General features: G+C 39.2%; 1 protein-coding gene across 5 annotated transcripts in view; it reads right to left on the reverse strand.

Annotated features, from left to right (window-relative positions):
• The window catches only part of LOC124153507, an 881,184-nt gene that overhangs the window by 461,636 nt on the left and 393,691 nt on the right, over positions 1 to 25,857 (reverse strand). For all 5 annotated transcript variants that reach the window (XM_046526713.1, XM_046526712.1, XM_046526711.1 and 2 more), the window contains exon 3: positions 7,423 to 7,906. In XM_046526713.1, coding sequence (XP_046382669.1) covers positions 7,423 to 7,906 — 484 coding nt within the window. The remainder of the gene's footprint in view (positions 1 to 7,422; positions 7,907 to 25,857) is intronic.

Below are 25,857 nucleotides of genomic sequence, written 5' to 3' on the forward strand. Positions count from 1 at the left end.
ATTCCAGACAACTCTCTGCCAAGGATTGAGTGATTTTAGCCTAAAGTTATGACTATGTTTATTACTTATATTAGTATTTTAATTTTATTTAAGAGCATTTAAGAGAGATTTCCCAATTTGTTGTATCACATCGCTACCTTATGGGAGAAAATATTAGGTTTTGCATCAATTACTTCCGATATGGATATGCAATAGTGGGAAGTAAGTAATCATTTAATTTTTTAAAGTGAAAAAAGGTTCATTAACAATGATCGAGTTTATTCAATAGCTTTTGGCAAGTGAGATACTGAACTAAAACTATCCCTAAACCTAAAATTCTGCCTGTAGTAAAAACAGCATTAAGCGAGCCACCTCACTTTGTGGGATCCCTTAACTACCCCAAGGACGTAAATGTTAAGGTTTGCATATATTTCTTCCGGCATGATGATGATGCCCTTAAATTCCGCGGACTAATTCTGGGTGATTCGGGAGAGTTTGAGGGGGAAGGGGGGTTCCCTTCGGAATCCTCTTCCCCCCTCACCCCACCCACACTCATAGTCGCCACCGTAGAGAGTTTGCTGCTACCCGTTGAGCGAGCCCGCAATAATTGCTCCAGGTTTAACCGAGGCAAACAAATTTTATGGGTCAATTAGCGCCCAGGACGGGAGGGAGGGAGCCTTGTTTGCCAGCCCGATGCCTCCGCTCTTGCTGCCGTTGCCTGCTGCTACCATTTAATTCGTCCCATATAGATGCCGTACACCGCCGCCCTTCTATTCCGCTGCACGGCGCAAATTTTTTTTCATCCCCTGGTCTCCCCTTATCCCGTTCACGCAGTGATTATGCACGCAGAAGGGTATCTCATCGGGAATTCATCGCCCTTTTGCGGCTGCGAAAGGAAAGGAGGGGTAACGTACACGGCGCCGCCTCCGTTGCCATACGCTATGCATGCTTGTAGCTCCCGCATTAAGGCTCACCTGGCGATGGGGTTCCTAAGTTTATTATTTTTTTTCTTCCGTTTTCACTTCGGTTTATGAGCTTGCAAATTTTTTTTTACTAACAAGTCACGAATCACGCGGTTTTTTCCCTCAAAACCTCTCTTCATAAGCCATCCCCTCTAGTACTTATTTCCAAAAAGTGATATGCAAACATATGCTTGCTTCACGTGACGTGGTTTGGATCACCCACACTTACCATCATGCGCACAAGTATCCAAAGCTTCTATAACAGCTGTGGTCGACTCAAGATTTACATGGATAAACCACAGGAGTATTCCACCGATGTCACTGTAAAAATCATCAATAACAAAACAAAAATTACCTGTACGGATATGTAGCTCCCGCATTATGGCTAACCTGTCGAAGTCAATAGCTTTGACAGGAATTTTTTTAGGCCCAAAGAGGAGGTCCAAAACCCTGGCTTTAAAAAATGGGCAAATTTTTTAAAGCCAGGGTACTATGTAGAGGGTTTAAACAAATTTAAACACTTTTCACAATCGAAAAAACTTCATTTTTCAAAGAATTCTTTTTTATATTCATCATTTTTCAATATTTGTTTTTTGTTTTTTTATGTGTGTGCTTTTATATTTCGGGGGAGCCCGGACCCCGCAAACCCCACCCTCACTACGCCACTGGGCGAAGGGTTCCAAAGTTTATTATTTTTTATCCGTCCTCACTTCGTTTTATGAGCTTACGAATTTTTTATCTAAGTCACTAATCACGCGGTTTTTCCCTCAACACCTCACTTCACAAGGATTATCCGATACTTCCTAAATATCTCCAAAAACGATATCCAAACCCATGCGTAGATCACGTTACGTGGTTTGGACCACCCAGACTTGCTATCATTCATGCAGGTATCCACAGCTTCTACAAAAGCTGCGGTTGACTCGAGGCCAAAATGGATAAGCCACAGGAGTGATTTCACCGGAGTCGCTCTAAAAATCATTAATTACTGCAACAAAAGTAATATGTACGGATATTTGCCGGTGTTACGATAGACTACCCTGCCTCATGCCTAAATTTACCCGGCAAAACATAAAAATTTCGCTTGTATAATGCATACGCTTCTCCTAACCAACCACTTTCCGCAAGCAATATCCAACGATATAAGTTATGTCCACATTGTGGTTTGTACCGGCGAAACCAAGCATCAGTTATAAAACAGCTGGGATATGAAGGTGCTCAAATTATGGGTTAACCGATGTGTGATTCGCTGTGACTGCGATAAATATAAAAATTTCTCGAGAGTTACCTTCAATGTCTGCCTCATTAACCTTAATAGAAAGATAGCAATTTTTCCACAGGAGGTAATGCCATATATCAATTTAACCTTGATAGCATGCAATTTGATAAGAACGGAGGGGTACGGAGCCTAGTCGAGGTATCGCAAAATAGCTTATGCATGCATGGAGCTCTCCTGTTAAAGCTCACCAGGTGGTACTCAGGTCCTTCCGTCATCACCTTGGTTAAAGAGCTTATGAAAAAATCTTCCCTCATAGTCTTTCGCAGAACACGCAGTCACCCACCCATACCTATTTCCTTGCAGCCACATGCGTTCATTCGCTAAATTCGGTTTCGGCCAGCCAGACTCACCCAATCGGTTTTTACAGCAGCTGAGGAGGAAAAATCTAAATTTATGGATAAACCCCAGGTGTGGTGTGATTCACAAAACTCATGGCAAACACTACTCATTAGTGAAATGTGATTAAACTGAGCGAAATTTTGTCACCGTCTATACAGTCGCGATGAGTGGGTACTTTTTAGGGCACTACATGGCTAGTAGTGCTCTATGCAGAGAGAAAGTATTAGTAAAGTAATATACTTTGATCTAAGATACTGATTGGTTAATGAAATGCTTAAGATATCAGCATTTTATTTAAAAATTTAAAAACAAATATTTTAAGGCAAGTACTAGAGGGAGATGGTTCACATTCTTATTAAATATGTCTTCCTCAATTCATATTAAATATAAATCTTCCAGCGGATACTGAAAAATTGGTGATTCACACGAAATATTCAAAACTTTATATCATATACCGTGATGGCTTTTCCCCACAAACCACATTCTACAAGCGAATACTCAGCAACAGCAGCGGTTCTTGCGGTTTGGACAAGCGAAACCAACTATCAATCATAGGTTTCTAAATCAGTGGAGGACGTGAAAGGGCTCTAATTATGTCTATTGACCATAGAGGTAGGGTTCAATGAGATCATGACGTAATATCAAATTTCCTCGGCGGGAGTTATCTATGTATCCCTTAAAAAGGATGAATTGGTAAACAGAAGGTTAATTTCCTTCAAATCATTATGAAATGAGCAATTTGCCAAATGAAAGTTATCATCTCTGCCAAAGATCATTTCATGAGAGGTTATCAATGTTTAAATCACATTATTAGCTATTTTATGTATCCACTGTTTCCAACGATGAAATGTAAAGCTATTGCAAAAAGAAAAGCGTTAAAAGGATGATAAAGGATAATAGGTACCGTAGAACGTCACTGGTAAGATAAAACAGTACATCAATGTTGAGAGAGTTGAAATACGTGAGCAATTACCGAGTAAGTTTCCTCTGACATTTTAAACGGGCTTTATTTGTACCAGCAAATCTGGCAGAGGACTCCATGGCTCTTAATTGAAATCAGCTATATAGAGTAAAATGATACCAATTTCCATTTAAGAAAAATTCACCGTTTACTTTTGGGGTGGATTCTTCTACTAAAGTAAATATTTTCCAGCAATAAATAAACTATTTTATATCATTACAGATCCATACAAGCCCATAGTTTATTGGGTTTTTAAAGCGAAATACCCCATTCAACTTATTTCCATCCATGAACGCTTAATAATACCCAGCACGAAAAACTATCCTTATTCCCTCAGAAAAACTGACCAGCAACAAACTCAATTAGTACGTGGGGTACACCCGAAACATTGGCTTCACTAATCATACACAAGATTTGAAACTCAAGGAAAGCTAATTGTTTAATTCTACCATTCAAAATTATCAAAAAACTTTCCTCAAATGAATAAGAATAATAATAAAGTCATAACAATCAAGTTACATTTGAAGTAACATACCGATGTAAGAATTCAATATTCAACCCAAAATACTTAGAAATCGGTACTTATTCAAGAATAGATGCGAAGGATGATGCTGAGAGTGATTCCGCACGCTAAGAAATACAATTCTTCCATATGGAGAATATACGTGAGACATACAAGTTCCAGAAGGCAAATTGGCAATGGCTTCACCACTTGCCCATTTGATGACTTAATCTGCCATTCCAAACGGCGGGAATCGAAAATATGGACAACGACGTGGCGCCAGGTGGCTCAAATTGAGCTTCAACCAAAGCTTAATTGCTGCCATCCATAAAACCCTATCGCAAGCCTAACCGCAGCGACAACGGAATGCCCTGTACACTCCTTGCTCGCTTGGTTTAGGATGGTGCCGTTTTGTTTTAGTGGTGCGGTACCTGTATTGATGGATGCAATGAAAATGTGAGAAATTCCTCCGAATAAATAGGCATACTAATGACTGCCGCCATTGCCGACGTACAATATCTTTTTAATACGTATATATAAGAATACTAGCTTATAGTGTTAACATTTTTAACTTATACTTACGATAGTTTCCAGTAGGTGAATAGCTTCATATTGCCTTCCTCATCGAGTTCATCGCTACCTTTGCGTGCATTGTTATGTTCTATTTTCTACTATATAGCCTTCCGTATAACACTGTTGTTCTCTGCAAAATAGGGAAGTCTGTATACAAGAATGGTAAAAATTGCATAGCCCAAAAATGAGAATGAGCAGATTAAAAACGTTTTTGCATCAGAAACCAATTCGATCTGGGAGACTATAAATTTATGGGATACCTTGAGATCGGGATTAAGATAATTTTGACTTGCACTAAATGGTGACTTTTCATGTGAAAAAAAGATACAGCCTTTACAAGAACATTTTATGCATGGCGTTCTCTGGGAGCGGCGATAGCGTAAGGCGCATTTCAAACTTAAATACCGCGTCTGTATTAAATTCATTGTACACGATATCTAAAATATGCGATAAAGAACTCATCAATATTTGTCATCGTCATAAACCGCTAATGTTAAAAAAATTAATTTATGCATTCTCATCACTTGAGAAGTTTTAAGTTATGTCAATGAAGAAATTTTTAACACCCCGAGTAAACGAGGAAAATTTGTAAGATTGGCTCTGTTAATTCTTGAATACTATTGAGTAGGTGTGTAATACAAACCTTCTTTGATACCTAAAATATTAATTTGAACAATATTTTTAATTAGAAATGCAAATATTCCAATGTACAGCGGCTGTGCCAAATGTACATTATGAGTGGAAATTAAGTACTGCAGCAATTAGCTAGATCGTAACACTTACATCTCTAGCAATAGGACACTAAAATTATACCACAGATATTTCTCCAGATGTTGTAAAGGCTAGGAATCATCATCAATGTTTCTATTCCTTGGATTGAAAATTAAAAATAACAAGATCATAGTACAAAAACGTTGAAATAAATGTTACGAATAACATGGGCACCTTAAAAATGAATTTTACATGCTATCATTCCTCTTAAATTCCTGTAGTCTTCAATGATATAACTATACATAGATACAAATATGTTATTTTCTTCCAGAATTCGTAAATTCACTATTGTAAATTTTCTCATCGTTACATACTGAGAGGTATGTCTCTTATAAAATGAATTTTCCCTTATTAGGGTGGACTTAATAACTTCCGGGTTGGTCCAAAAATGTAATGATAAATTACAGAGATTAGGCTTATGAAAACGCCATTTATAAGCAGTCACAATATCGACGGAAAGCTCACTTGATTCCTTCGCCCACGGAAGCTCGATAACAATAAATCAACTTTATCCTCCTGCTACCTGCTCCTGCTCTCAGCCCGTTCCCTCACGCAAGAAAGGAGTACGGGGAAAGAAGCCACAGCTAAGCCTCCCACGAGAAGCCATTGTCCTTTCCAGGAGAGCTTTAGGAGCACTTTCATTATGGCGTAGCCATCAAACATCCACCAGCGCAAGAAAACTAATAGAAGTTACCTCAAAAGCATAATTTTCACAGACACGGAGCTTCGCAGCGAGTTGTCTAAAGTTCGGACGAGGTGGCTAATGAGCGAAAAAATTAAAGGATTGATGAAAGCAAGAGGAGATGGTACCTTTAAGTCGCTTCAACGGTTTCTTTTCGCACGATAATTGGAGAGATTAAGGCTAATTGACTCGGATGATTAGCGCACGTCGGTGCCTGCCGAAAAAGGCTTGCGAAGGAAGCAGTCGAATGATTAAATCCCATAAAAAGATTATTAAGGCTCTCACAGAAGGGAAACAATTGCGTACAGTTCAGGAGAAGCGGGAGCAAAAGAACATTGTGAGAGGGCTCAGGTTGTACAATAGGAGAGGAAATTGTGAAAAAGTCATCACATGAAAGAGGCTCGCTCGGTTAAGCCCGCCTTGAGTCGATAGGAAAGTTCTCTCGCAAGTTTTTGAGCTCACGATATGCAATTACGCTAAACTCGTTACCATCGTTTCCGGCTCGATTAAAGGGTTGCATGGAGGCAACTTCCCTTTACGTTAACCTCCTTTTCGACAAAAAAGAACGTCTAACTTAAAATTACTGGAAGACGAAGCCTTAAATAATCACATGGTCGCCTAAAGTATCATATAATTAATTACTGAGATTGTTAAACACAGTGGCATCATTCCACTGCACAGAATTCGGTAATTTGACAACTAAAATTGCACAATTATTATAGGAGAAGGATCAGTGATGCTATCAGAAGGAGCATCACGTAAAACGGAACTAATAAAAGGAAAATGTCATGGATAAAACATTGAAACAACATGGGTATAACATGGATACGGATGAGAAACAGCTCAAGTAAATGTCAATACCTTGTGTTTCGGCAGTTTGCTGTTAGCTTTGCAGAAGAATCATAGTTGAACTCCCGTGCGCGTTAATGTTTTCCTATCAACGCCCCAAATCTGTGACGCTAATTTTTCTTCAAGCGATTAATTTAAACGTGCTGCTGATTTTTTTAATCATAAACCGTCATAAAACCTCCGGCGCTTAACACACTCAATGAGGACGCCTTGAATTCAAGACACCCCGCGCTGGCCTGGGACGCGGATGCCTTGAATTCAAGGAATCGGTCCCCTTATGTTTCATAACCCGCTGTCTATCTCCTCGACTTCTACTAGACCCTGAAATTATACCCAGCGTCTCAGCGTGCCTTTCACTGGGCTGAATTGCAGGGTCCAGCAGAAGACGTGGGGATAAATGGCGAGCCATGAAACATTGGGAGATCGATGCCTTGGATTCAAGACAACCACCTCCCGGGTTAGCGTAATTCAAGGTATCCGCAATGAGTGTGTTAACATTCCTTATACTATTTTCGTTGTACTTACCGACAAGCAGGTTGTTGCCATCGGCGAGGTCCCGGTCGTAGAGAGGGATGACGACCACGCTGCCGCCCACCTCGGACCCGGATCCCATGGCTCGGCCGTCCACGGTGATTGGCGCCACGTCGAGCAGCACGCCCTCGGAGGCGTCGCACCGCTCGTGGCCGGCCCTCGACACTTGGTAAACCCATACGTCTGGTAGGGGTCCCTTCATCATGCCGTCAAGCACGCTGGACCCGCCCATGGCCGAGCTCTGTCCGCCTTTAGGGTTCTTCCTCGGGTGGAGAAGACGGCTCTCCTCGATCTTCACCAACAGGACGTCTCCGCTCTGCACCTCGATGTGCCCGTCCCACGAGTACGTCGAGTCCTCGTCGTCACAGTCGACGTCCGCGGTCGAAGCGGACTGGTCGCCGTCCGCTGAGGCATATCCTTGGGTCGACGAGCCTGAAGTCTGGTTGCTGGTCTGGGCGGGGCAGGGCTTCGCCTTCACCTGGTTATATAGATACAAACGGAATAAATTTACCATCTTTATAAAAAGATTCTAGAAATATGCATTTAATGGATGTGTTCCTTGGCCAAACAGTGAATAATATTATCTCTCCTGTAATTTTTCGCTGGATTGTCATATTATGGTTACTTTTATATGTAATGAAAACATTCAAGCAACAGTAACAACTCAGATTAAGAGGTAACAATAGCATTAATGTTCTCAATGGAGATTCTCGGTAATTCATCGTGGTCAAACATTTTCGTTGTAAAAAAGGAAATATTATTTTATATTTCCTCTTGGTAACACTAATGCTATCACCACATGTGACTCTTGGATTTTGCTGGAATATTTTGTTTGTTTGAGCCCTCAGGCTGAACATATGACTGTCGAAACCTTGGCAAAGAACGGTACGCTTTTGTTGACTCAACGTCATGATAAACTTGGAAAAATTCTGAAAATATATTCTCCGATAATCCTTCGAGAAAAATGTTGGACCTGGAAGCAAACTCTTAAGACCCCTTTCAAACTCTGGGAGCGGAAACTTTTAAGTATAGGCTAGTCTAGCGTAGGCGACGAGAAAGAACTCATTTGAAGTGAACAAGTGCAGCGTAAGGCACATATCACTTTCATTGCATTCAGATTTTCATTTGATGTTTTACATAACATTAGCGTGAGTCAATATTTTCACGTTCATTTTTCGTTTCCGTAAGTGTCCTCCGACACGTTCTGAGCAAGGATAAAATTAGAAAAAAAATGCGCGTCTGATTGTTAATGTGCTAAAATGTGGGGTAGGCTTCGATAATAAATAGTTTTTAGGAATCACTTCCATTTACTCTCACCGAAATCTATAGAATATGGGTCTGATGAGACAAAAACTAAGTACGTGAACAAGTGCGAGGCATTAACTTATGGAATCACGGAATAAGAAAAAAAAGTTCACCTAGCAAATTCTACTCTGAAAACATAATTCCCTATCATTGATTCGACAATGCTACGCCATCATCAAGGTTTAAATTTATGTGGGATACGTTGATAACGGCGAAGGATTAAATATGAATGCGGAATTCTTGAATAGGACCTTAATTTCCAACACAAAAAGGTTAGTAATAAAAAACACTCGAAAATGAAAAATAAAATATCCTTAATTTCATACCGAGGACTGTAAAAAGTTACATATGTTCGGATGCGTTTGAGTGATTACCACGTGGTAATAGAGGCCACTAAACCAACCACCTGCGTCAAAATGCCATTTTAATGTGCTTCGAGTACGAAAGAAAGAGGAAACCTTGACCCTGTTCGGCCGTGAATTATGCCTCGCGGATTTTGCGTCGTCATAAAAGACTTTCGTACACAGCGGCGGTTACTCCAACCCACCACTCTGCTCGTGCAAAAGTAAACCAGACTCCCTCCCTCTGTTTGCCACAACGGAGTCGAGCGTACACGGCGAGAAAACTACGACGCGTGCGGAGGGAGAGAAAAGCTGAATATGTGCACGGGGCGCGAGCCGGCGTAAACAAAACACTAACGACACATGCCATTCGCCGCAGAAATAGGAGGAGGGAGCATCAGCCATTTGAACGTACGTGTATGGGATGGCAACAGAAGCTAAATGAAAGTCAAAACCGGTAATATTTCAATAGTTTCGTTCCGGGAGCGAAATTTAGAAACGAAACGAAATGGATTTAAACCCGGGAAGATAAACTCAGGGTCGAAACGAAATCAGAGTAAGAACTACCTACTTCTGGTCGAAACTAAACTAAAACTCGGGTACGAAACGAAACGCAGATAATGTTTCGCACCGTTGGGACCACATGACTCACCTTCGAATGGTTTAGTTTTGACCCACGCACCGAGTATGAAATATGGTTGAATGAAGTAGAGGCTCGGCCTACCACCATTAGATGTATTGGGCACTCATATATTTACCACTAACAGGAGAACGGTGAACGCAAACTGGCCATTTGATTTTTAAGCATAATGTATTGACCTCTCCACACGTACGTCAAACGTAAAAGCTCGAAACTATTTTCTATCAACCCCCTCCACTCAACTTTTGGGATCTTAGGGAACTTAACTATGAGCAGCGGAGTTTCGTTTAATTTAGTTTCGTTCCCGGGAGTAAAGTTTCGTCCCGGGTCGAAACTAAACTCCTTGGTGATTTTAATTTCGTGCTGGAACGAAACTAAGCCTAGGGCTCGAATTTTCGTTTCCCTCCGAGTCGAAACGAAACATTTTCGTTTCGTTTCACTTGCCATCCTTGCTATATTCATGGGAAACTGTCCATGGACGCGCAAGACCCACTAATCAAGCGTGTAGGGAGAAAAACGAACACTGCTAAATAGGCAAGGAAAGAATAGGAATGAGTTACGGCTTTTTTTGCGGGGACCAACAGCTCTAAAAAAAAAGCATACGCACAGAGCATTCATAAAGAGATCACAAAAAAGCCACAAGTAGGAAATATAATATTTCTCCAGTTTCGGCAACGGTAAAAAAAAAAACTAAAAGAGACGTAAAACATCACAACCAGGTAGTTTGATAAAAATAAGAGGCAACATGAGGACATGGAAGCGATGAAAAAAAAAACACGTGAGTGAAATTTTTGTTCATAAATCGAAGTGAACAGAGGTAGAAGATCTATTTAATGAGAAATCATATCATGTATTAAAATCAAACAAATAAACGTGAACTTTATGGATTAAAACTAAACATTCGCAGAAGTTAAGATAAATTAAAAATTAAGGAATTGTATCTACGAAAAATAAATAAAAACACCATAGCAATATTTGAACTTGAAATTTGACTGTAAAGCAGACAATATTTTGGAAGCAGAATTAGGGGTTAAAATGATGGATAGCATAAAATAATATTATCTAGATATAAGTAATGAAATTGAGGTACTTGATAAATCTCATCCTTTTAGTGACAAAAATGTATTATAATAATTGAAAACCAATTCGCACATTGAGCATCTTGGCTTGGAAAGTGAATAAAGAAAAAAGAAAATGAAACTGTTGACAAAAAGGTGACAAAAGTGTTATTCGGATATTCCTCCACGTTGTGTTTTCCATAGATGACGACAGTTTCTCCAGGCATCCCGCTGGCGAAACTGGAGAGAGTGTCGTCACCTATGGACAACAAAACGCGGAGGAACGCCCGAAAACCGTGACTCGTATGGAGAAACGCCGCGGAAACATTAGATCCAACCTGCACACAAAAAATACAACTTGAAAAAAAGGATTTATTCGTTAATGAAAATTACTTCAATGACGAAGTTTTCTCACAAGCCTCAGAATGAGCTGAAAATCTGTATCCACATGCAAATAAAGTTCTAAAAGTTTTGAGCGTGCAAAAACGTTGGAGGCGAATAAAAAATGAAAGCAAGAGAGAGAGAGCAAAAGAAGCCCTTTGCCATCATCGAGCAATATAACGAGATCGGAGCGAGCGGCGCGCCGCGCTCTGGGAACAAAGTGATGCTCTTTTGTTCGCGCGCGGTGCTCTCTCCTTTTGTCATTTTTTGGTTGCCCTCACTCCCGCACGTCAGGCCACACGCCTCTTCTCCAACCCCCCTTTTAAAAGCTTTCATCTCTCATTCTCCTCCCTGGGGGGTTTTGTTTTTCTTTCGCCATTTACTCTACCGCTCCTTTTACCTGTCAAATGCGTCGTTCCATCCCTCAAAACCAAAGTCTTAATTAAGTTTCTGTACCCTCACCACTGTCGAAGGTTTTCATCCTTACAGCAACACCTATTGCGCTGCTAACCATTCATTATTTTTTTCGTCATTAATCCATCGTGATGTAAAAAGGGGCGTACGCTCTATCCATATAACCAACATCCATATTTACTTTTTGCATCACCACCTTGTATTTGCATGTATTGACGGTAATTATACCATTAAATTGTTAGGCACTGCAGATCATATTTACTTTTTCCATCGTTTATCTACGGTGATGTAAATAATGTGTGCAATGCACATGCGTGTAAAGTTCTGAAAATTTTGAGACAAAATAAGCTAAGGAAATATTCACTGCGGTGGGGTTAATGTGAACATTTTACTGTCTATTCAGCTCAGATATCAAGGATATTAAAGTGGATCTTTGTCAAAAATACAAAACTTTTGGTATTTACAAAGTCATATGTTTTAACCTGACTGAAGATCATTAATATATCAACATTCGTACATCTGTTTGTACCATCACCGTCATTGAGTAAATTGAAATTCCAACTCTGGCAACCTAAAGATGCGGTGCGCCTTCCATATGTGTAAGGCTTCTTCTTTATTTTTCAGTAAGTTTGATGTGGTCTTTCAGGGCTTCATCCTTGTTTATCATCATACTCTGCAATAGATGTTTATGATACGCGTTTGAATTTTCCCACAACATCTTCTGCGAATCAAATCCCACAATCTCGGGATGCTGGAGATTGACTGGCAATAAAGTCAACGAGGGGTACATTTTTAATGAGGAAGACCTTGGAAATGCGGACGTGACGTATCAGCAAACGACTATTCTAATGATAGGTGCATTCGGAAGAGCATAACGACTAGTTTATAGCCAGGATGTCTAGTTATTCACCCCCTACCTATATCATGGATGATAGAGGAAACCTTTGCTTCTATGATACACAGTATTGACTTAAATGAGTCAACACTGCTTTTCTTTCATTAGGTCATAATTACTAGAAACAATTGAAAGGTTCATTATATAGAAGGAGTATCTCAAACGGCATATCACAAGTATTCTACGGCTGCATTTCTTATCACAGTCCTCAAAGTAAATTCAAAAATAGAAGATAAATTTGCTTATTCAGCAATCTTTCGCACTCATTCATATTTTTAATTGGCTTCATTAATTTTACTCCCAGGGAGGTTATGAAAAATTATTTTAAATGCACGATTTTAAATGGAGGAGAGTGGGAGGTATAAAATTGATAGATGACAGTCCACCCTTTGGCACTAGGCATATGCTCTGAGGATTACCACAGCAACACTTCAAAAAGATAAACCCTGAATCTAATAATTAAAAGAGTGAAAAACGTTACTACATGGTAACATAAGAAATATTTAGAGTTTGTTCAGTCCATCTTGAGATTGCTTTAGAAAAAGTTGATTCACTAACACTTAGAATTCACGCATTTCATTTTCCTTAAGATTCTATTCAATTTGTCATGCAAGTTAATTCATTTCAACCTCAGACTTAATTCTAACGAAAGGCAAATGTCTTCTGAAACCAGGCGCGTGAATTTGAAGTTACAGGAGTGAGGCAGGTCAATTCTCCCCTTTCCCTTGGACTGAGATTCTTACATAAGTTCTACAAGAAGATCGTATCCCCGGAATTTAATGGCGGGGGTGTCACAAAGACTGTGGGGTTTTATCATTTCCCATCCAAATGAGTAAACTCCAGTTCGTATGAATTCGCGATTCGTAGTGTTAATAATACAAATAATTTAAAAAAACACAATATAACTACTGAGATTTGACTTTGCCCTTGTTGGGAGTTCGACATCATCATTAAATTGTAAAAAAGAAAACTTCAATATATTTCTAATGTGAAGTAATCTGCGGAAAATATAATAACTTATGATAATGAACGCAACGCAGCAGCAAGCAGGAAAGGAACCACTAAGGGACTCCGAATCACTGCATTAAACAAGTGACATAGTCCCACGTCACGCGCATGGATGCAAAGTATTTCTACCAAGGGTGAAATTGGCATGAAAAAGTCATTTGCCTAAGTCGGGATTTGAACTTGGATTTTCCGTTTGCCGGTCATATATGATACATGCATACACACTCAAGTTGAGAAAGAAGTCAGTAGTGCTTCGAAAGCTTCAAGCTAATTTCCCGTGTGAGTGTTTCATTTTTGTGCTTCTATGTGTATTGATCTTGATTTAAAACTATTTATATTTATATTGCATGCAACGTGCATCTCGTTGTTCTAAACATTGTCCATACATATATGTAGTTATACAATACCAAGGAGAGGTGCTTATCCGAGTTTCAAAGCTAACGGTTACGCCACGCCTTGGAATTGAAAATAGTAGCATATCGGACAGAATATCGGGAGATCCGGGTTCGAATTCCGGCTAAACCGAATTCTTTTTCAGGGCAAATTATTATATTATAAATTATTATATATTATTATGCAAATTATTATATATTATCCTTACTACAAATATTTAGCTCCTAGTTTAGGCAGTCACGTTGCGAGGGCGCATCACACACTCTCAGACGGTCGTATTTTTTCCTCTCCCGACAAATTACTGGTTTAAAACTTACGCGCACATTCTGAAATTTTTTGAGATTAATTGAGTAGAATTTCGCCAACATTTGCATGTAATGCAAAGAAGAACAACGCATTATAACATTCAATTCGAGAATATTCTCGAATAAAATTTTAAAGCTTAGGATGAAAGCCAATGTTTACGATGGTCTATACGATGTACCCTAAACATTTCGAGATAATAGAGTTAGTTTTTATAATTTAATTCACTGCAAAAAGAGACGAGAGTGAAATAAATAATTCTTTAAAAAAAGCCATCTAGATGTCTCTCTTATGCGGTTTGCTCCTTATTCTCCTGCATATTCACCCTCGTGTTTTGGATTGTCGTACCTTTATCTGTGACAATGCTTCCGCTAATTTGATCATATTCGGGCTAATTCTTATGCCCCATTCCTCACCCCCGAGGCATATGAATGTAAGCGGCCTGTTTTCGCTCTATATTAGTACTGCGCCAAAACCCTTTTGCCTCCGAGTCCCTCTCCTATGTCCTGCGTCCCTTTTTCGGAGGCATAACCAGGTTAGCAGAGAGAGAAAGAGACCGTAGATTCCCACTCCACTTTGCTTCGCCTCTAATTGAAATTATAATGACACACGGAACGTGTACCCTAATGACGAGTTCCTTCCTGTTCTACGAAACGCTACCTCTTTCTCTCGAGTGAACCACTCCCTTTAACATTTCTCATTCACTTTCCCTCTAGTTTTCACAGTTTCGCATCATTCCTCTTAGTATCCACTCCAAGGCACCTATCTACTGTGAAAAAACTGTTGCTTGAATTGACAAAATGAGCTACTTTAACTATTTTGTGAGTCACACACAAATACAATTCACTTGAACAATATTTTGTGATAGTATGATAAGAAATGCTTTTACTTTAGTGCGCAATGAATTTTTCTATGTATGTTTTTTTAATTAATCGGAATAGTAGCCTCTCGCGCGAAAAAATTGACGTAAACAATTTAAGAGGTGTTTATTTCAACCATTACTCATCTAGGCAACCTTCACCTGTCTTATAAAAATAACGTTTTCCTTAAAAAAAATTGACTTTCTGCTGGCTATCTCTTAGCATAAGTAACGCATAAATGTGAAATTCCGAAGCATAAGTATATCTACAATGGCATAAATTACAACAATAAGAGGGTAATTTTGAATTTTTTTCATTTCATTAAACGTACTTATTAGTAATGTCATGAAAAATTTATGATACGCTTCTATTTTTTGTGTCAAATAATATAATAAAATTCCGATGGGCAAAATTTAACTCTAAAAAAAAGAGGCTTTTCATTTATAATAGTCGATCATGGCATTGATTAGGTGCGCCACAGTTATTTCAAGATGTTTACTTGTAACAGGAAATGTCGTCATGTAATCCGACACAAGCTGTATGGCTAACTTTTTGCCTACCAAACTGAATTACCAAAGACCGATTAAAAAATTTTAACCGAAACCTTAAATACTTCAGTAAAATTAAATCTGTTGTGACCAGCGAACATTTAAAAAAGAACCATTACGCTAGTCCGCAACAAAAAAGGCATTAGAAATTATAGTGACTCATTCGTGAACCAGACCACTTGAAATGTTAAACACTACTTCACTTTTTTTCCGGCGTGAACGCATTCCGGTGTAATATTTTCCGCGTCACCGTTATTCATCTCTCGCCACCCCATTACCCTCTTCTCCTTAACCCCTCCATCCGAAGTCTCCGCCCCATCGCTCCGTTTAATGGCTCACGACTCCTTCAACTCAGACTCCATTGCACTCAAGGTCTCCTTCACGCAAACACGCCACCTACCCCATCGTCTTTAAACTGCCTCTCTCTCTCTTTTCCTCTGTATCTTTTCTTCGTCCCTCACCCCCCCCCCCACCTTCTTCTCACGGAGTCAGTTCCCCCAACTCCAACTCCTGCTTTCTCCGCTGCTATTTATTTCGCAAAGCAGGTTCCCACCCAATCCCTTATACCCTTCGTCTCCGAAGCGACCTCTCGCCTTTTCCGCACCTTCCCTCTCCTATTCATTCTCATTCATTCTCTCTCCTACTTAAGCAGCAACCGCCACCGTGACTGCGCGATTTAAAACAAGCACTTAAAGCCAACGTTTTTCGTACGTATTGCTTAAATTTATTGATCTTATATGGTTCTAATTCCACTTTCAACATTCTTCGAACTTCAACCATGACCGCGCTACTTAAAACGTACATTATGTGGCCAAAATTGTTCGTAAATATTCTTTGAATTTAGTTATTTCCATGAAAGTTTGCTATTTAGTAGAAAATTAAATAGGCATATAAATACACCTAATGTCAAAATTAGTGCAACTTCTCAATTATTTAGAATAACGGCGTTCCGCAGAGAAGGGAAAAAATTCATTCCAGCTCCTCGAACTAATTAACTACAGTTTTTGTTGTCAAATATAGTATGCTTCTATTGATTCCCGGAGAAACTAAATCAAGCGGAATGTAAAAGCAGAAGTTCACCGTGGAAGGCCAAGGGATACAAACTTTGGACGGATAGAGAAGGATACTGAAAAAAATAACGTCAGCGAGCTGAAGGAACTAGCTTGAAAAAGGGCGGAGTGAAGTACTGCAGCAAATTAAGCTTAAGATTGTTTTACAATCAATGATCCATCATGTTCTCATCATTATCTTTATTTTTATTGGTATGAATACGCATATATCAGCATTGTCATGAGAGCCACGGACGTCACAGAGTTTCAAACTGCATTTAAAAATTGCGAAAAAAGTCCGATATTTGTTGGCATTTTATATTAGAATGCAATATTAAGAAGTAACTTTGCTATAACATGAAGAGAAATTAAAGCTTGTTTTCAACACGCTGATTGCTGATATATACCAATAACTAACTGAAGTACCTCGCTTGGTTTGGCCCATCTTCATGAAGCCCGTTAAAGTATTACTTTTAATGATTAGAATATTATTATGCAAATGTTTCTATGTTAACATTCAGTCAGTAAAAATAAATTTTTCCAGGGTTTTGCCATACCATAAAGTTTTCCACACCAATTGCCAACATTTTCCGGAACAAATGTTCTTGTAGTTGTCTTTGCTATCATCTTATGAGTGACGTCAATTCCCAGTATCATACAAGGGAATAGTTACGTATTTGGTGAATAATAAACATTTTTTTACCCTCTTCTGCATCAAAATGTAGCGAAAAGTAATTATCCCAAGAATTGATATAAATAATGATAAATACCCATAACCTTATAAATGAATGCATAAATATATATTTACTTACACACTTTAACAAACAACAATTACAATGGAAAATGTTTGGGTAGCAGCTTTCTCCCTCGAAGCGTATCGAATCTCTTCAGTGTACCCTAAAACTATTAATTTTGCCATTTCATGCTGCTCTTCGGAGGAGAAGCCTAAAGGTGACATAATTAATGGCGTCACACGCACTTTGCAAAATTTTCTATACCAATTTCTACCTCTTCCCATCGACTAACTTGTCCTTCAAAAATAAACAAATACCTATATTCATCAATCTTCCCCAGCAAGGTATCAAACAGGGCTATCCATCACTTTGAAATGATGAGCTTTGCTTGCTATTTTTCAAAGGGAGCTTTTGTGGTTAACTCCAGTTGGAGTTCGTCTCACCTGCGGTAATTAGTCCTACATTATGATTATAAATAACTTAACATGTACATGTAAACTAAATGAATGTAAAGTTTCTGAATACATATCACGGTCTAAATGTGTGTTAGCTGATTTAACCCGATGAAAGCCTCTTGTAATCACATCACGCACAGTTTTTTTGCACCTAATCAAATTTTTCAGCCACATAATTTTGTGGAAAAAATATGAAGCTGAAAGATAGGAATGCAAAATATAAAACGCTCTCGTTAAGAGAACGCACCAATTAATACCTGCTCGGTTGCGTCCATTAAAATTACCAAATTTATTGAGCGCTTAAATCACTACAAAAGGAAGGCTAACTACTAATTTATTTACGGTACGTGTACGTGTCGCAGTTAAAAAGTCTGCGCACAAAAGACTATTGCTGTGGATTATGGACTGTGAAAGTTATAACGAATTATCGAAACGATAAATGCTATAATTAAATAGAGTAAAGTTATTTTTTCTACAAAATACGGCAGAAAATGCTTTCGCAAAACGTTTACAAGCAAATTCAATATTTCGTTGATATGGAGAGAAATACTAACGTAACAGTGGAAAATACTTACTTCCAATTAAATAGAAACAGTTTCGTCGAGAAGTAATGTTGCATATGAACTTGCTCATATATAGGCAAATAGCTAATTGTTATATTTTGATTCCATATTTTCCATTTCAAGCAACAAATATAGTTCAATTGTTCATTCAATAAAGGTTAAATAGTTCCGTAGAACGTAATTTTTGATTTTTTTACTGCACATTAAATACATGCAGCGATTCATAACTTTTAAAATACAGCATTCCCAACTATTATCAGATAATTAGGTTTTGACTTTCTTCAATGCCTTAGTAAATACGGAAGAAAAATTTTCTATCATAACAGAATTCTAATATATATTGTAGACGAAGAATACGCAGTTCCCACCCATTAAGTTTTGAACTAAAAAAATATAGACGTTCTCTTAATTATTGTAAATTCAATAAATTTACTAAACGCACATTGTAGCAATGTTCTAGCAACTAGCAATGCCTTATGTATTAAGGGAATACCTCAATGGGCATGGAATGGTTAGAGATAGAAGCTAATTTCACATGAAACATCGTTCTATGAAGATTGGTTTGCGACAATTATAATGTGAATCTTTCACTGGCATATTCTCCTGACACTGCTGCTCAATGGTGGTTGCATCTTTTCCGCGTGACCTTTGTGCAACGCCACACAACCGACCCGTGCTTGCTCTAGTAAATGATGTACGCGGAAGTGTGTGACGTGTTCCCGGCCAGAGTGGTAATGAAATGAAAATGAGAGAGAGCGTGCGTGCTTACAAAATGGTAACGCAGGCAAGGGCCCTCGCATTTCCGAGATACCTATCAACAGACACCCGCCTAAATACTTGATCACCCTCTCCGCCAAAGGCGACGTTTATAGTTACGCCCTTTTCGCCTCTACAGTGCGCCGGTCCACCACGTAATCCACATCTCCACCTGCCGTAATACGAGTCCCAACAAGGCTCTTTAACTGCTCCCATACGATACTTGCATTCCCGTCCCCCCAACCCTCCCCCCCCCCCGGGCTCCTCGCATGAACAAAACAGCCTACTGTAGGCTATTTTGAGCGAACTATCAAAAGGTCTCCCTCGAAAATCCATGAGAAGGAAAACACGAAACAAACTATTCTATTCACATGGTTAGCAATAAAAATGTTAAAATTAATAATGTCCACCAAATACGAAAAGAGTGTACTTCTGATTTTGAAAATGTATCTATGGCTCTCGATGGAACATGAAAACCTTCCATGGTGATCCTGTGAGAAATATTGTAGTCGTGATTTGACAACTACTACCTGGAAGATGCCTGTAATGTACCACAAAACATCAAAATGTGATTAAAAATAAATATATCATGAAAAACGTCGGTATAGTAAAAAACAGAATAATTTAAGGCGACAAAAAAGTATTAAAACATGAAATTTATTTGAATAGTGGAAGGAACCTGTATGTGCTAATGAGGTCCAGAAAATTAAAAAAAAAAAAAAACTTTTCAAACTTGAAAATTTTTTACCAGACTGACACTCAACCACAAAAACCTATCGAAGCATAATGAGGTAAAAAGAGATCTAAAACATTTGTTTCACTTACAACGTATAATATCGTAGAAAGTAGAGCCACTTGAAAGAGCAAGACTGCTAATTTTCGGGGAGTATATATCATAAATTTCGCAATGTAGCCTCCCACAGCAACACCTTCCTCTTTCTCTCCTAACTCGCAACTTGAAAGTACCTACAAGGATTTTCTGCACCGAATGATTCTTGTTAACGCCAGATTTTGCTCTGGCACTTCCTCTGACATGTGCTCACTCTCACAAATTCACGCTCTCACCCCGTACATATATGCCTCTCCATTTTCCATTTCCATTTCCCTCCATTGCCCTCCACTTCCACACACCCTCAACTGCCGGCCATGTCAGGTCATCCACTACACAAATCCCGCTCCACTATTCTAAGGGCAATTGAGTTTCAAGTTACCCTGTGAGTGAAGCATTGGAGTGAATATAAATTCAAATGCATCGTCGAGTTCCGAAAAATTAATGATTCTCCCTTGAACTAAGATACACCCCAAAAAAGATTCCATAGCTTAAGCACAACGGCCTTTTTTTTACAGCTAGATAATATTTATACTTTGATTGATTCTATAGGAATCAAATTTCACATGCACATGCTCAAAAACTTATTCTGATATCGGAACGCATTTCATAATTATGCCAAACTACATATTTATAACGCCGAGCATTATATTGATATGATAATGATAAAAATGATTTATGATGCATTAATCACATCAAATATTCCCGCGAAAAAGCATGGCTGATAAAAAACTAGATATATTATTTTTTTGCATATTTCGCGATATTGTTGTAACTTACGACATAGAACGCTGAGTTTCCACAGCCGCCACGTTTGACATATATCTTATTTTACCTAGTGATAAATGATGATACGTGCATTTTAAATCATCTGAGAGAAATTGACCCGTTTTCGCCGTATTGAATGGTTATTAATAAAACCTATCTTAGCGTAAACCTGCCTGCAAAACTCGGTTCGACATTTCTCCCTTTTACAGTTTTAGCATATCAACAATGGACCGACAGATTGGCCTATCAGCAAAAACAGGGTTAACATAACGCACTATTGCCTCAAATTGGATATATTTTGTCTATTTTGTTACGTACTACTTCTATCTACTCAATATACAGCTACTACTATATACCTACTACTATCACTCAATATATAACGTTAAAATATTCACAATATATAGAATCTACCTTTTTTTATACATCTGTATCTCATTTGGAACAATTTTACCTTCGAGAAAATACCGACAACAAACTACTCTACCGGCATACACTGTGAACTTTTAACCATGATATAGCAAGTTAACAATCCGAAATGATATAAGCCATAAGCCACTAAAAACAAAGGTTAAGTAACTGACGCAGTCTCTTAAGAGGACGCTTATCTCTGGCTCTTCCTATCTTTTCCAGTGGCCTAAAACTTACCAAATACTTATTCTACTTTAAAACTGCATGAAACTTTCACGGTTATCAAAAATTGGCAACACTAACCTATATCAAAAATTTGAAAATCTGCGTCACCATTTCTGCAGTTTTATATTTATATGTATTTGAGAGACAGAAAAATACTACAAAAGCATTGATCTCCTCGTCTTGAAAATTTAATGATGGTAGCGTGGGTTTTTAATGGATAATACGCCACCAAAAAATAATAAATTCCACCGATCGATAAGGAGGTATGGCTCACATTAATAAACGGTCGTCGATATAAATTTCGACCGATGACAGGTAGCGGTGACGCTATCGGACAAATTGCGTCCCTAGAGCCAAGGTCGTCGCTCTTCTTTCGTCGCATTCGCCAGGAATGCCAGCCGACGTCTTAACTTGGGCTCCGTCGACCCACCCACCTCCCGACGCCAATATCCTTCCCACGCTCCCTCCGCTTTTAACTGCTCCCGAGTTCCACCCTCCCGTCTCCCGGAAACTTGGGCGTCGTCCTCCTCGCCTCCAGTGCCCACACTCCGCCGCGTCCCTTGAATAATAAATTCCCTTCCGGGCCAAAGGGTTGCCTCGAGCCAAAAGTCCCGGCCCATAATCCCCTAGCCATCCGCCCACGACTCCTCTCTCAGCGTAAGCAACTTCCCACGCACGCACTCCGTACCGCTTACTTCACTTCTCCGCTATCCCCTTGATGTTCTTATGAATAAAGTGGAAATGCATCCGATACCTATGATGAAATCGTTTCCACTGAAATTTTATTTTGAACTCTCGCATAACGCATCTGCCCTAGCGCTAGGCGGGGACGAGGATGGAAGGAGATTGGAACCTTGACAACACTGTCCACCAAATTGTACATCCCTCGCCTATATGTATAACTTCAATGCTCTCCAACTGTCTTTGATCACACTGTGTTACCTCGTCTATATATGCTTCCGCCAATATGTGCCCCTCTTGCCTGTGTATATAACTTCAATGCCTTCTTACTATTCTTTGACGTGTAAATTTAATATTTTTTGTCGAAATATATGAGCATTTTATTTATTTTACGAAACTCATCACTTCAATGCAAAATACTTTATCGGGGGAATCGGCCAATCAGCTGCAACTCCTGTAACGGAAAAGTGGATGTGGGAAGGTACGCAGTATGGTTTCGCATTTTTCTTTCCTGGGAGTATACGCGGAGGAATGAAATTGTCCCTTCTAATCCTAAGTCCTAAGGTAAACTTAACTCTTTAAATATCGGCGGGCAAAGCTATATAATTGGCATGTGAACGGGAAGTACCATGCAGATGAAAAATAATCATGAAGAGAAAAAAGGTCATGCTCAACGAATTTATAAGAATCACATTACACATCGATGGGATTCTCAACAGCCTCAACTTACTCAATTGTTGTTTAATATATTATTTAAAAAATATGGAAATGAAGAGACACTTCAACGAAATTTTAAAAGCAATACAATGCAAATTTAGTTTCATTCAATGGCAATTTGCAACAGATTATTAAACTTCCATTCAACATTAAGGTGGAAAATGCTTTTAAAAAATCCAAAGCAGAGAAACTTCGATGGCATTTTAAAAGTAGAATAAATCAATGCAATCTTAGTTCCATGAGTTTTAACCACCCGCGAGAAATGTATGATTGGAATTGAAAGATGGAACAGACTTTTGAATAGCGAAGATTACAAAGAGCTGAATTAAATATTTCAATAAGATCAGAGGAGATTGCAGGATTAAAAAAAAACAAAAATTCTGGCATAAGGCAAGAAGTTGATACGCAAAAAGAACATAACAATGATCAATTTAATGGAAAGAATATGTTGTAGGAACAAAAAAAAGATTGTCAAGTTTTGTCATACTTGTGATATAGTCATACTTAAATCATGTTTGACATTTACTAATCTTGAGTACAATACGTGTATTACGTGATAAAGTGGCAATTAGTTATCATTAAGTAGTTGCATCATTAATTATTTCACCAGATAAAATCTACCAGACGTTCCACAAAAATTGTTAATTCATCTTGATAGAAGCACGCAATAAATACAAGCCAAGCCTTCCACTCGCATAAAACACACGATAACTTTCGCTTAAACCGAATTTCACGCTGTTACTCGAGTCAACTTAATGGTTCTACGGAACGTTTCCTCCCCACCCCAAGGTCCTCAGGCTGAGAGCGGAGCCGAACAGTGCACAACTAGATTTCGAGGACCCTCAGCGCTCGAGAACAATAAAGTTTCCCTCCGAGCACTATTCCCGTCTCTTGCTTACTCGCTCTCTCTCTCTCTTTCTCTCTCTCTCTCTCTCTCTCTCTGTCTGTCTCTCCACACTTCTCCCGCACTCAAACGGCGTTGGAAAAATGGCCAGGGACACAAAAGAGGGGGAAGACGAAGAACTGGGGGAGAGAGAAAGAGGATGAAGCCAGACGATAGGGAGGGGAAGGAGATAAGCCTCCTACACAAAAACTTAACGTGACGTAACTCGACTAGCTATTCCCCAGACCTTTAAGTGAAATATATCACCCAAAAATATTACAAAACAGGATCCTCAAGTCGGCCTCTAAATGTGTCGTAACCCACCGCGCATTTAAATGTGTTTACAAAAGTCCCCACTCGCGTCGCTGACGAACAAAGTATTCCGAAAGTGATTTTTATAAAAGATTATGTACTTTATCAAATTCAAAACTTTTCAATGCCTTGCCTCGTAATTATAAACGTTATCCTGGAAAATATTGGAAAAAAGTGGGTCGCATTGCGTTGATCACCGCACCGCGGACGTTTTTGAAAACTGATTAAAATGCGATCTAATTTGAAACAGAAACCAGCCTTCTATAGTATGAAATTTTGCCTACTCTCAGCTCAGATCGAGCGACATTCATTAAAAAGACAGTGAAAAGTTCTCTTGGTTGTCGATGGGGATCTGTCATGGCCGGAACTAGGATTTTTGTCAAGGGGGTGCAGAGATCCACCCTCGCTCCCTCCCTGCTCATCCCCCAGCCACTAAAAATATGATATTTCCGTAAGTGGTTTTTTTTTAGATGCGGTAATTAAAAATACACACCGTATTTTTGCTGTTAAGAAGAATTTTTATTAACATGATTGTTTAATAAGCTATAAATTAATAATTATTGCTAAATAATTGAATTTTCAAAAAATAAATAACTTTTTAAATAAAATTTTCAAAAGTTTTGCCGCCCCCTGAAATCTGCCACCCGGGGCACGAGCCCCCTCCACCCCGCTCCAGTTCCTGGCCTGATATCTACTACTATTTTCCTAGCTGCTACCTACTTCCGAAGGATACTTGACATTTCATCAATTAATGATTATTCCAAATCGAGTTACGCCACTATAAGTTATTGGTGATCAGTAGCTGCTCTGCTCAAGAGCTCAACTTCATAGTTACGTCAAGTTAAGTTGTTGTGAACGGGGCTATAAGCTGGGAGGAAAAGGGTCCCATGTAGTGGGGGTGGAGTTGGCCGGCTCTTGGAGTGCGCTTGTCTCCCTTTCATCCGAACTTACTTACTCGGGCACTCGAGTGGAGGTGATGTTGAGTGGAGGCCACAGGGAAGAGACTTGGGCAGGGGTGAGAGGAGAGGGGAAAATGGACGGACCACAACAGCGAATGGGAGGGGGGGAAGAGGAGGGAAGGTTAGGGATGTCCCTGGGAAAGGGATGGAGAGGGGTGGAGTACAGGGGTAATTCCACGTGTCTCGCGTTCAGAGGACCGCGGTCACACACGTAGGCACTAGAGCCCGGTAAGTGAAGAGGAACTAGCGTCAGGTTGGCTGAATAATCCAAGGTCAAATCGTGACTAGTTAACATGCCCTTTTGGAATAAAATAATGAAATCCTTTTGATGGATTTTTGCGAATATTTCTCTGTAAAATCCTTTGCTATGATTTTTATTTCTGACCGTGAAAACCGAATTTTCGCCGTGTACTTTAAGCCATAAGAGTCTAGGCAGCCTTCGTCGACCTTTTGGGGGTGGGGAGGACTTTTACACGGCACAATTTTTTAAGTGCAAAGAGGAGCTTTTGATTCGTTCCAGATCGAATTCGGAACGGAATAATACCGAACGCGTAATTACTTTAGTATGGGACGAGTACTAGTTAATATATCTGAAAATTTTTCGAATACCAGGTCAAGCCAACGCATTTTTTCCGTGGGTATTTTCACACTGAACTGCACCGCCAGATTTCGCGCGGTAGTTTCAAAAGCTCAGTCATCGTTCAGCTAGTTTCGGGTGCGGCTGAGTTCATTCTTCATCTCATGCCAATGTTTAGAATATGGAATAGATTGTTGTTGAGACTTTTATTCCTACCCAAAGTAGCGATACATGCTGTCACGTACTGCATTCAGTTTCTAAGAATGGAATGTGCCTGCAAAAGGAGCTAATGATGTCGCTAAAGGTTTTATACGAATAAATTAATACTTCGACAAACAGCCATCAATAAGAAGTAAAATACAACGCC

This window comes from Ischnura elegans, chromosome 2 (genome assembly GCF_921293095.1).
Source record: "Ischnura elegans chromosome 2, ioIscEleg1.1, whole genome shotgun sequence".
Taxonomy (NCBI): domain Eukaryota; kingdom Metazoa; phylum Arthropoda; class Insecta; order Odonata; family Coenagrionidae; genus Ischnura; species Ischnura elegans.